We start from the raw sequence: 13,170 nt of genomic DNA on the forward strand, positions 1-13,170 counted from the left end.
TTAATGTAGTAAGACAGTGATGTTAAAAGACATGCAAATGAGGTCAGAATATTAATGCAACTTGTATAATTACACATTAAGCTTTTTCGTCCCTTTAGAAAATCGTAATGAAGAAAACGCTTATGGGTTAAGACTGTTTAAAGTTCATATGTTGGGTTCATCAGTTTTTCTGCAGATATTATACTTTATTAGTAAGGTGTGTACAGAATGTGGTTCTTTAATATCGCTGTCTCGGTACATTAAACATTCTTTATATGAGAGGAAAACTCTTAATGTGTAAATAAACGCGTTGCATTCACATTTTGGGCTTATGTGCATATCTGCACGTAGTATATGCTTTACAGTTTTGTCTTTATCTTGGTACATTAAGCCACATTTAGCTTTATTTGTGTTGAGGGTTTTAAAGTCCCTTTTCAAGTTCTGCTAATTCACAAGCTGAATGAGAGTCATACTCGCGAAGGTGATGTTAATTATTAAACCAAACAAAATCAAAACTTTCAAAAACACGCAGCAATGTGATTCTTTTATTGAATGACAGGCAGTGGGTTTAATCTGTGACATTATTAATAGATTTACTATCCGGCATCTTCTCGTCATCTCCGCGACCTGCTTCCCTTGGGGGTTTTACACTGAAAAAAGGCGAAAAAATACACTGCATTGTCCAGTTTTCTCTCAGAACGATGATCGGAGTTACTTTTGCAATTCTTGATGCAGCATGAATGCAAACAATGGTGACATTTTCCAAAATAACAATAGAAAATCAAAATACTGCCCTGAACTCAATGGCGGAGAGGCAGCGCGATCCTCTTAAAATAGCGGATAAACAAAGCAGTTTCCCAGAACTCTACGTGGCGTGACATCACCTTCACATTCTCTATAGCAATTTTAATTTAATATTCAATTTTTTTCAATGCTTTTGTATTTGCGGATTCTTTTGAGACTATCATCCCGCGGCCTTAACTCACAAATGTGCACAAGCCTATCTGTACACTTTACCTATGGAATAGATGAAGTAGGTGGTCAGACATGTGTAGTAGAATGGCGATCCACTTTAAGGACCCAGATTTTTTTTTCCAACATTATTGGACCAATATTTGGAATTTCATCATGTGATATTTAGATTTTTGTTCCCATTGGTTACACGTGTATCTTCGTCTTCTTTGTCTTATATGTGCAAATGGTACAATTTTATTATCCTTTGTGTTTGTGAAATACAGTGAGCTGTAACCTGCAAGTATCACATTTCTGTAGCACTGTGGTCTATGTTCACTGTGGCCAAAAGGTGTTGCTTTTAGTGACAGGAGTTTGAGTCCGAGGTTTGATATATTCCATATTCCTTTCTCTTCTTTTTGTTTGTTGTGTAATAGTCTATGTCTTTTAAGTGTTGGAGAAACTACCCTTTCTGCAAATAACACGAATAACAGGAAATGTATTAACCGGTGAACTGGTGTAAGCCGTATCAGCTGAACTGAGCAGTGGCTGTAAGACTGATTTCCCATATAGTCGAGGTGATATGTGCAAAATTAGAGATGATATATTCACTTTTTCATAAAAGCATGAAATTTGGTACACTTGTAGAGTTTGTGGCCCTAAACATTTTCAGAAATGGAGCCATCGCAAAAACGCCTCGTTGTTGCCATGGTGACCATTTTACTTTCCACCATAACCAAATGATGTATTTTGTGTAATATCTCTTGAACCAAACATGATAACGCAGAAAAGGTGATGTCTACCCCTAAGTTTTTATGGTCAAGTATTACAATAATACCATATACAGCAACATAAATTGTTCAGGTGAAGAGTTAATGGTGAAATAAGCAATGTAATAAGGAACTAACAGTATCTGAGCATCACAGTATTCTGTGCAGCGCGTTAGCCGGTTAGCTTGTTACTCGCGGTTCCATTCGCGCTTCTATTCGCGCCTATTATTGTTTTCTTTTTTTCTCGCTCCGTTTTCATTTCTCTCTTGCTCCGCTTTTCACGAGTTCATCAAACAACAGTGGTAAGTGGTAAGTTAAGTTGGTATCATTCATCAGTCACGGTGAGTAATGGCTTCTTCTCCTGCTATTGTTATTTGCACTGCTTGCCTCATTTACAGTTTATCTATCTCTCTCGGCGACGAGGGATTCACATGTGATAATTGCAGGGAAATAGTTAGGCTGACAGAGAAGATTTTAGAACTAGAGACACGCATCCAAACTTTAGTTGAGGATAGTAAGAATGTGAGGGCTGTAGATACGGCCTTGGATGCGACTAGCTCAGGGAGTCCTGTACATTGTTCGGTTCTGGCATTAGAGCCCATGCAGCAGGGCAACTGGGTGACAGTGAGGCGGCCTAGTCGCGGGTCAAAACACTGCTCTTCCGTTCCGATCAAAACATCAAACAGGTTCTCCCCACTCAGTGACACACCCACTGAGAAACCTGATGAAAGTGCTCTAGTAATTGGCAATTCTATTGTGCGGAATGTGAAAATAGAGACACCAGCCACCATAGTCCGATGTTTACCCGGAGCCAGAGCGCCTGACATTTTGGCAAATTTAAAAGTGCTGGCTATTGCTAAACGTAAATTCAGTAAGATTGTTATCCACGTCGGCGCTAATGATGTTCGACTTCGCCAGTCGGCAATAACTAAAAATAATGTTAAACAGGTGTATGAACTTGCAAGTACAATGTCAGACATTGCTGTCTGTCCCTGCTTACCGGGGTGACGAGATTCATAGCAGCACTCAATGGCTGGATGTCTAAGTGGTGCCCGCAGAATAACATAGACTTTATAGACAATTGGATGAGTTTTTGGGGCAGACCTGACCTGTTGAAAAGAGATTGTGTTCATTCCTCCTGGGGTGGTGCCTCTCTTCTCTCTAGAAATATGGCACATAGTCTTAGAGTTCGCAGACAGACTGGCTAAACCGACCGTCTGCTAGCCGCCTCACGTCACAGAAGTCAGTTAATTCTCAGCACATAGAGACTCCTTTACCTAGATATCACACTATAGAGACTGTGTCTGTTCCCCGAACTAGAAAATACAGAAAACGTCCAAACCAAATTTAGAGTGACAATTTAATTGATGTTCAACAAATAAAAAATGTTTACAATAGAGAGAAACAATTGATAAAAATTGGCTTACTGAATAACAGGTCCCTTTCTACAAAAGCACTTTTTGTAAATTATTTGATCAGTGATCATAACCTAAATTTGCTCTGTTTGACAGAAACATGGCTAAAACCAGATGAATACATTACTTTAAATGAGTCTACCCCCCAATATTACTGCTATAAAAATGAGCCACGTCCAAAAGGTAAAGGGTGAGGTGTTGCTACAATTTATAGCAATATTCTCAGTATTTCTCAGAGGGCAGGCTTTAAGTATAACTCATTTGAAGTTATGGTGCTGCGTATAACATTATCTAGAGAAACACGTATTATTGATAAATCCCCTATGATGTTTGTACTGGCTACTGTATACAGGCCACCAGGGCACCATACAGACTTTATTAAAGAATTTGTTGAGTTAGTGATGGCTGCAGATAAAGCCTTAATTGTTGGTGATTTTAATATCCATGTCGATAATGAAAAAGATGCGTTAGGATCAGCATTCATAGACATTCTCAACTCTATTGGGGTTAGACAACACGTTTCAGGACCTACTCATTGTCGAAATGATACTCTAGATTTAATACCATCACATGGAATTGATGTTAGTGGTGTTGAAATTCTGCAGCAAAGCGATGATATCTCAGATCATTATCTAGTCTTGTGTAAACTCCATATAGCTAAAACTGTAAATTATACTCCTTGTTACAGGTAAGGTAGAACCATCACTTCAACCACAAAAGACTGCTTTGTAAGTAATCTTATTTATCTCAATTACTCAGCATATCCAACAGCGCAGAAAAACTTGATGTAACATAAACTATGGACTCTCTCTTTTCTAGCACTTTAGATACAGTTGCTCCTTTACGCTTAAGGAAGATCAAAGAAAACAGTCTGACCCCGTAGTATAATGAGCACACTCGCACCCTAAAGAGAGCAGCCCAGAAAATGGAGCGCAGCTGGAGGAAAACAAAACTAGAGGCGTTTCGTATAGCTTGGCGGGAAAGTACCCTATCATACAGAAAAACATTAAAAACTGCTAGATCTGATTACTTTTCATCTCTTCTAGAAGAAAACAAACATAACCCCCGGTTTTTATTCAATACAGTCACTAAATTAACGAAAAATAAAGCATCAACAGGTGTTGGCATTTCCCAAGAGCACAACAGTAATGATTTTATGAACTACTTTATTTCCAAGATCGATACTATCAGAGATAAAATTGTAACCATGCAGCCGTCAGCTACAGTATCGCATCAGATGCACTATAGATCCCCTGAGGAACAATTCCACTCATTCTCTACTATAGGAGAGGAAGAATTGTATAAACTTGTTAAATCATCTAAACCAACAACATGTATGTTAGACCCTATTCCATCTAAACTACTAAAATAGCTACTTCCAGAAGTCATAGATCCTCTTTTGGCTATTATTAATTCATCATTGTCATTAGGATATATCCCCAAAACCTTCAAATTGGCTGTTATTAAGCCTCTCATTAAAAAAACACAACGTGACCCCAAGGATCTAGTTAATTATAGACCGATCTCAAATCTCCCTTTTCTGTCAAAGATACTAGAAAAGGTAGTATCCTCACAATTATATTCATTCTTGGAGAAACATGTACTCCCTGTACACACACGACTGTACAGCAACACACAGCTCCAACGTCATCGTCAAATTTGCTGACGACACAACGGTGATAGGCCTGATCACTGACAACGATGAGACGGCCTACAGAGAGGAGGTGAGAACCCTGACTAAATGGTGTCAAGAGAACCACCTCTCACTCAACATCGACAAGACCAAGGAGCTGGTGGTGGATTTCAGGAGACAGAGCAGAGAACACACACCCATCACCATCGACATGACACCTGTGGAGCGAGTAAATAGCTTCAAATTCCTCGGTGTTCACATCACTGAGGATCTCACATGGTCCGCTCACACAGATGCAGTGCTGAAGAAGACACACCAACGCCTCTTCTTCCTGAGACGGCTGAGGAAGTTTGGAATGAGCCCCAGCATCCTCAGATCATTCTACACCTGCACTGTGGAGAGCATCCTGACAGGCTGCATCACCGCCTGGTTTGGAAACAGCACTGCTGGCAACCGCAAAGCTCTGCAAAGGGTCGTGCGAACTGCCCGTCACATTGTTGGAGGTGAGCTTCCCTCCCTCCAGGACATCTACACCAGGCGGTGTATAAAGAAAGCCCGGAGGATCATCAATGACTCCAGCCACCCGTCCCACAGACTGCTCTCTCTGCTGCCCTCAGGAAGACGTCTCCGCAGCATCCGATCCCGCACTAGCCGACTGAGGGATAGCTTTTTTCCTCAGGCTATCAGGCTAATGAACAGTAAAAACTAATACACCCTACAGCACACTCCCACTTTACAATATACCACGCACTGCACTTTAATTCCAATACAGTTCAAACTGGACTACCAGTACACTACTGCACAAATACAACAATCTTTTTGCCAGCACTGGATACCATCCAATGCACATCCATGACATTTGCACATCCGGTTTATATATAATCTGCTGCATCTTCGCATATTACTGTGTGTATATAACGTAGAATGTGTACTACATACTGTGTATAATGTGTATCGGTAACTGTATGTCTGTCTAATAGTACACTATGTGTACTGAGTATATGTATGTGTATATTACACATTGTCATCTGTATAAGTCTGTACGTATGTATGGTAATGTCTATATGTAAATTGTTTATATGTAAATTGTCTATATGTAAATTGTTTCTGCAGTGTCTGGAGCACGCTCTCAAGAATTTCACTCACGAAGGCACATGTGCTGTGGTGATGTGACAATAAAAGTGATTTGATTTGATTTTTGATTTGATATGTGAGTAATTCCAGTCAGGATTTAGACCATATCATAGTACTGAGACTGCTCTCATTAGAGTTACAAATGACCTGCTTCTATCATCTGATCGTGGTTGTATCTCTTTATTAGTTCTACCGGATCTTAGTGCTGCGTTCGACACTATCAACCACAACATTCTTTTAAATAGTTGGCATTCCACTAATGCCAACTAGAACACTTTGTTGGCATTAGTGGAAGTGCCTTAGCATGGTTCAAATCGTACTTATCTGACTGCCATCAGTTCGTAGCAGTGAATGAAGACGTATCATATCGATCACAAGTGCAGTATGAGTACCTCAAGGCTCAGTACTAGGGCTGTTACTTTTCACACTTTTCATATTGTATAAACTGATTACATTTTCTGGAAATTCAGGTTTTCTGAAAGTCTGATCACTTTTTTGAGAGATTTTTGGTCTGTTTAGGCGTCAGAAAAGACTGTAAATTTGAAATGATTTTATTTACCAAGTTTTTTTTTTTTCAACTTTTATAAGGGAAAGGGAAGTGGTGTGTGGCCAAGTATGGTGACCCATACACAGAATTTGTGCTCTGCATTTAAGCCATCCAAGTGTACACACAGTAGTAAACATACTCCCAGAGCAGTGGGCAGCCATTGCTGCGGCACCCGGGGAGCAGTTGGGGGTTCGGTGCCTTGCTCAAGGGTCTCACCTCAGTCGTGGTATTGAGGGTGGAGAGAGTGTCAGTTATTCACTCCCCCACCTACAATCCCTGCCGGACCTGAGACTCGAACCCACAACCTTCGAGTTACAAGTCCAACTCTATCCATTAGGCCACAACTGCCCTATTTATTTAATAGATATATAAAAAATATAACCTCAAGTAAGTGTATTTTTCCTTACCTCTCAGGTAGAGCAAGGTAGGTGGTAGTATGTTACCAATACATTCTTGTTCTCTCTCAACAATGCTATAACATCACACGCAAATGGCAACGCAATCTTGCTAAGCTGTGTCCTATCTGCACCTCTTCTGCTGCACCTCTGTCATTTTCTCTGGGTCTCTGGAATTGTCAGTCAGCTGTCAACAAACTTCATTCTGGCCATTGCTTCTCAGTCTACTCTTAAGTGAGTGTGCAGTTGTTCTCTTACAATTAGATCATATTTTTTCCTTCAACTTGCACCTTTATAGGTGTGCGTTTGCTTTGCCTCACTTGCTCAATGAAGTTAAAGTGGATCATAAAGTGTCACTTGCTGTATTTACATCCAGTGATGAGAAATTGGTGGGTGAGGGAAGAGAGGATGACACTACAGGGAAAAGATGGAAGGGTGGAAAGGAGCATAGGTTTTGCCTAAAAGTAACTGGTAGAGGAATTGGTGGCACACAGGTAGTAATATGTAGGTTAAATATAATAAAGACATGAACATGTCTACAGGTTTTACCAAATGTTGTCTGTGATACAATTGCATGTGTAAATTAAGTCAAGCTGGTTGCCTGATTTGTTAGTGCTTGTGATGGTAAGCCATTTGAGATCGAATGAAGCTAGGAGTGGAAGTGGAAGTCTGCAGTGTAAGGTCTCCAGTCTCCAGATGGATTTCAAAGTTACCAAAGACTACAAATGGACTGCCATGAGGACAGCAGCCCATACAGCCCCTCTATAAAGGATTATATATGACCAGGAAGGTGATAAATCATTACAATATGGAGTTTAACTACTCGGTAGTTGAAACTCAAAATAATTTTTAATGCATAGGGAAGAGTGGGTTGAGTGTTCCAATTATTAGAACAATTATTAGAAATGAGAAGACCAGTACCGTTCCAACCTGCCGGGGGGTGTGAGAGAAAAGGAAGTTGTTAGAGAGAACAGCAAGGGTTGCGGAGTCTTCTGGACAAATCCAGGTCACAGTCAAGCTCAAGATATTAAGCATAGGCTACTTATTATGCTTAAGTGAGTGTGCAGTTGTTCTCTTTCTATTAGTCCACTTTAACTTCATGTTAAGACAATATCTGTCTAGACAGGCCAGTGCATAATACCCCTTCTAACCTAAAAGTTGTCCCATGTATCATCATCTTTACTATATTTTTGCTGAGCAGTCTTTTGGGTGGCTCGCCAATGTAATGGATTTCTCTAATATAAAAAATTAAGTATGCTTGACCAAACTTTTTTTGGGGAGAACAATTTATTGAAGATGGTAGTGTAGCAGTTCTTCAATAGCGATGTTAGCATGTCTTCCTTCAAACAATCTTAACCCTTGTATGAATCCTAGCTTCTTCCAAAGTTCTGTCTGTGGGATATAATTGTATACCTGAAGACAAAAGAGCTAGAAACAATACTGTTAGGACCTTCACTCTGGAGATTCTGCAATCTACAAGACGTTCCTGAGGAATGCTGTTCCTTTGTTATTCTAATGGAATGGACCATTTGGTTCACACCTTTATAGGACACAGTTACATTATTTCTTTCACAGAATGCACCTGAACTTTAACCAATCAGGTTTCAGCAGCGGCCATTCAACTGAGACTGCTTTGCTGTTGGTCACTGTAGCCCTGCAGTTAGTGAAAGCTGATTCCAAATCATCAGTTCTTATTCTGCTGGATCTATCTGCCACTTTTGATACTGTGAATCATCCGATTATCCTGTCTACCATCACCGGATCTGCACTCCACTGGTTTGAATCCTATCTCACAGGTAGGTCTTTCAGGGTTTCCTGGGGAGGAGATGTATCCAAAGAACATCAACTGGCCACAGGGTTTCCTCTGGGATCAGTTCTTCACCATATACACTACATCATTGGGAGGCATTATACAAGCACATGGTTTCTCCTACCAAATTCTTCCATTGATGACACACAGCTCTATCATTCATTTCAACCAGACAATCCAATAGTAGCTGCATGGATCTCAGACTGCCTGACAAACATCTCGGCATGGATAAAAGAACATCACCTGCAGCTCAACCTGGCAAAGACTGAGCTTCTTGTTTTCCCTGCCACTTGGACTTTATTTACAAGTAAGAGGTGAGTGCTTTATTATTTGATGAGTATTGTCTCATTCACATTGTTATGGAGGTGTACATTGTGCGGTGATAATACTGTGGTGTGGTGTGTGGGTGTCCAGCATTTGTACAGTTTTGCTGCTTTGGGCACGTCGTCATTTTAGAGTGACATGAATGTGCATAGTGACCTGTGTATTGGCGGATTACTTTTACTGACCATGTAGGGACATTTACTCTGCATTTAACCCACCCCAATCTAGCCTACTATTAAAATAGTTGATCAGCCGTCATTGTTTGTTGAGAGCCTGTGTGCGGCATAATATGTGCATTATATGCATATAGCTGCGTTAGCTGTAACAGAGATGTGTAAAATGTGTACATGTAGTTTACAGTTGCTTACTGAAGGCCCTGACTAAAACCCCACGGTATGCCACTGCTACTAGATACTTATACTATATTGACTGGGTTAAATATAATTACTAAAAAGAGACTAAAATGCAATTTTCATTGACTAAAACTAGACTAAATGGCATCAGCTTTCGTTGACTAAAACTAGACGAAAATAGTCATGGATAATTCTGACTAAAATAAGACTAAAATGCTCAGACTTTTAGATGACTGAAACTTAACTAGACTAAAAAGAGTATGAACGTGACTAAAACTAATAAAAACTAAAATGACAGCTTCACACAAAGACTAGACTAAAATTAAAACATGCCGCCAAAAACAGCACTACTCATTTCTAGGTTGGACTATTAGAGCAATTAACTGAATAAAAACAAGGCCGAATCTACATCCCCTCCAGAAGCCTGAGATATGTAAGTAAGTGATGCCTTGTGGTAACATCACAGAGAGGCTTTTTCATTCACCTTTCCTGGCTGGTGAAATGATCATCCAACACCTGCAGTAATTAATAGAACACCTGACACGTTATCTGACAGCAACACTAATTTAATCCTATACCCGACCCATTTGACATAAAAACTGCAAGCCGAACCACACCTGCATTAAATCTCCTACATGTGGTAGAAAAACTCATTTATTAAAACTTTTATTCAAATTGTGAATAGATTAAATACAGAAAGCAAGCAAAGATTAATATAATCACTACAGCTGTAAATCAGTGGCAGCACGATTGGCTACATTGCTCAGCATGTACTGGGCCGACTCGAAATAATCTTGGTTATTGGACCCGCAACCCGCCCGTGCTTGTCACCGTCCGGCCTGCACTACACCCTACACATAAATATTAATCCACCCGTTACATCAAATATTAGCGATTCACCTGCGTGTACCCGCCCGCATGTAGGACTCTAGCTTTCCTCTTGTGGACAACATAATAGACAACTCTGGCCCCAGAGAGTGATTGTAAATTAAATTTACATGAAATATGTTTGAAATTTCATTTTGCATCTTCTGAGATTTCGTTGTAATCCTTCTCGTAATGTCACTAAATTAACCATTAACTGTTCACCTGATTGCCTTGCCATCTGCATGTAATGTTAGAGCATTGTTGAGAGAGAACAAGAATGTATTGGAAATACACTTACCTGAGATGATTTTTTTTAAATATATATCTCTTAAATATGTTATAGTATTCTTGAAAAAATATATATATTCATGTATTATTGAATAAAATATTAGTTAATTATCAAAGAAAGAAAAAATTAGCCATAATATGGACTTTTGTAAATGCTGTGATACTGTGATGCTCATTGCTGATTTCACCATTAACTCTTCACTTGAACAGTTGATGTTGTTGTGTATGGTATCATTGTAATCCTTGACCATCAAAACAACCAAACCTTTTCTGTGTTATCATGTTTGGTTCAGGAGATATGACACAAAATACATAATTTGGTTATGGTGGAAAGTAAAATGGTCGCCACAAGGTGTTTTTGCTATGGCTCCATTTCTGAAAATGTTTAGGGCCGCAAACTATACAAGTGTACCAAATTTCATGCTTTTATGAAAAAGTGAAAAATTCTTTCACATATCACCTGGATATGAACGCACTTGTTTTGCTTCTTTACATACATAGCCTATACTTGCTGTATGCCTTGAAAACAATATAGGTACGTTTCTGATGAATAAAATGAAGGGTAAAATGCTGGCCTTTTTCTGTACAGTTACATTTCCTCTGTTTTGTTATTATCCTAACATGCATGCATGTAGCCTATATAAGCAATATTGTGATGTGTGTTGTGTTTGGAGTGTCGTGTTGACAACTAATTCAACACCATACTGACAACTAATTAATGAGGCTGATTGGGGAATGAGGAACACCGGGGTAGGATCTGTGTACAGACTGGGGTGAGAAGGATTAAAAAGAGTGTAAAAGAGAATGGGTGGCTGTTGGTCTATTTACAAGTTGAAATAGGACAGCAGTACTCAGATATTGTTGGGAGGGCGGGGTGTCGTTTGCATTCGTTTAGTTAGTAGGGACGGGGAGTTAGGAGTGTCGTCGTTCTTTATTGTGTGAGTCATCTAACAGCTGAACTGCCAGAGCATGCCAGCCCAGTGTATGGACTGTGCCCATTCCGAACAGGCTTTTATTGCTGTCCTTCCTTTCTGTGGCTGCAGAAATCTTTGTGAGCGTTGAACTGACGACACGCAGCTCGCATTTCTTCTTATGGAACGGGTGCAACACGCGGTGTTCTACAGATTGCACCAAGCTCCTTCGAACCCCCCATCTTCCATACCCCAATATGTCGATGTTCCATTCACTTTTTGCGTAATGCCCAGTAAATGTTCCTTAAATAAAAATTTCTGTAAATGATTTGGACTCTGGGATTTTCAATATTATGCTGTTTGGATTTCATGGATGAAAACTTCTGTACTTCTGAACGATGAGAACTTTGACCAATATGTTGAAATTTGGACAATTGGGCTATTTTTTTTTTTTTTTTTTTTTTTCAAACTTTGTTTGTTTTAGTTCTTGCTTTTCTTAAGATCAAACTTAACGGATGTTGTTGATGTCTTTGTCTATTGTGAGTTTGTGGAAAATCAAAAAAAAAAAATAATTGTGCTCTGTGCAGTGTACTGTGCCATGAGAAAAAGTATGACAACTGACCCCAACCTTCCCTATATAACAGGTAGGCCTACTAAGACAGTAATTATGTCATTTGGTGATGTTCTTACCTTGCAGTATGAAGAAGACACCTCCAGCCCCAGCGATCCGACCCTTCATTACGTAATTCTCCCCTCCTATTTTGGAGCACTGCATACCCACTAAAGTTGCGACTAGTCCAAATGTACCCAGGACAATGGATGTGATCATTAAGGCACGGCATGCTTGGATATAACCTGAGAAACGAGAAGGAATAGTTGCAGAAAAGTTGTTGAGGGGGTTGGTGGGGGTCCTCAAATATTTTTTTCCTTATTCACAGAAGTTATGACAGGGGAAGTCGTGGCCTAATGGTTAGAGAGTTGGACTCGTAATCGAAAGGTTGCGGGTTCGAGTCCCCGGCCGGCAGGGATTGTAGGTGGGGGGAGTGAATGTACAGCCCTTGAGCAAGGCACCGAACCCCCAACTGCTCCCCGGGCGCTGCAGCATGGCTGCCCACTGCTCCGGGTGTGTGTTCATGGGGTGTGTGTGTGTGTGTGTGTGTGTGTGTGTGTGTGTGTGTGTGTGTGTGTGTGTGTGTGTGTGTGTGTGTGTGTGTGTGTGTGTGTGTGTGTGTGTGTGTGTGTGTGTGTGTGTGTGTGCATGCATTTGTTCACTACTCACTGCTGTGTGTGTGTGCACTTGGATGGGTTAAACGCAGAGCACCAATTTTGAGTATGGGTCACCATACTTGACAATACGTCACGACTTATGACAAACCCAAACCATTCTGCTCACATTGTGCACTGAAAAAAATTATACATTGAATTTACAAAAAAATTTTAAGGTAAGTTTATTTTTCAATTTATTTTAGCTACATTTAAATAAACAAATTTTACTGAAAGTTAGTCAACTAAATTTGATTATTTAAATGTAGCTAAAATAGATTGATTGCAGCCACTTATCTTAAAAAATGGTAAATTCAATGTATAATTTTTTTCAGTGTAGCCTATAACACATTATTATTATTAGGCCTATTAATAACCAAGATCTTGGGCCTCATTTATAAAATGTTGCGCATCCTAAACCATCCTAAATTTGATCTTACGATAATCTCTTAAATATGCGTACGTGTGATTCATAGAGTGAAAGTACAGAAAACACACGTAGCCTACGTGTCTCTTTCAGATGTGAAATC

At 39.8% G+C, this 13,170-nt stretch overlaps 1 protein-coding gene across 1 annotated transcript in view; it reads right to left on the reverse strand.

The window, feature by feature from the left end:
• Positions 1–13,170, reverse strand: part of cldn15b (claudin 15b) — a gene marked incomplete at both ends in the record, with an annotated part of 36,801 nt that overhangs the window by 7,201 nt on the left and 16,430 nt on the right. The window contains one exon of the mRNA XM_079418339.1: positions 12,068–12,232. Within this exon, the coding sequence (XP_079274465.1) occupies positions 12,068–12,232 (165 nt within the window). The remainder of the gene's footprint in view (positions 1–12,067; positions 12,233–13,170) is intronic.

This window comes from Barbus barbus, assembly GCF_936440315.1.
Source record: "Barbus barbus genome assembly, chromosome: 6".
NCBI lineage: Eukaryota > Metazoa > Chordata > Actinopteri > Cypriniformes > Cyprinidae > Barbus > Barbus barbus.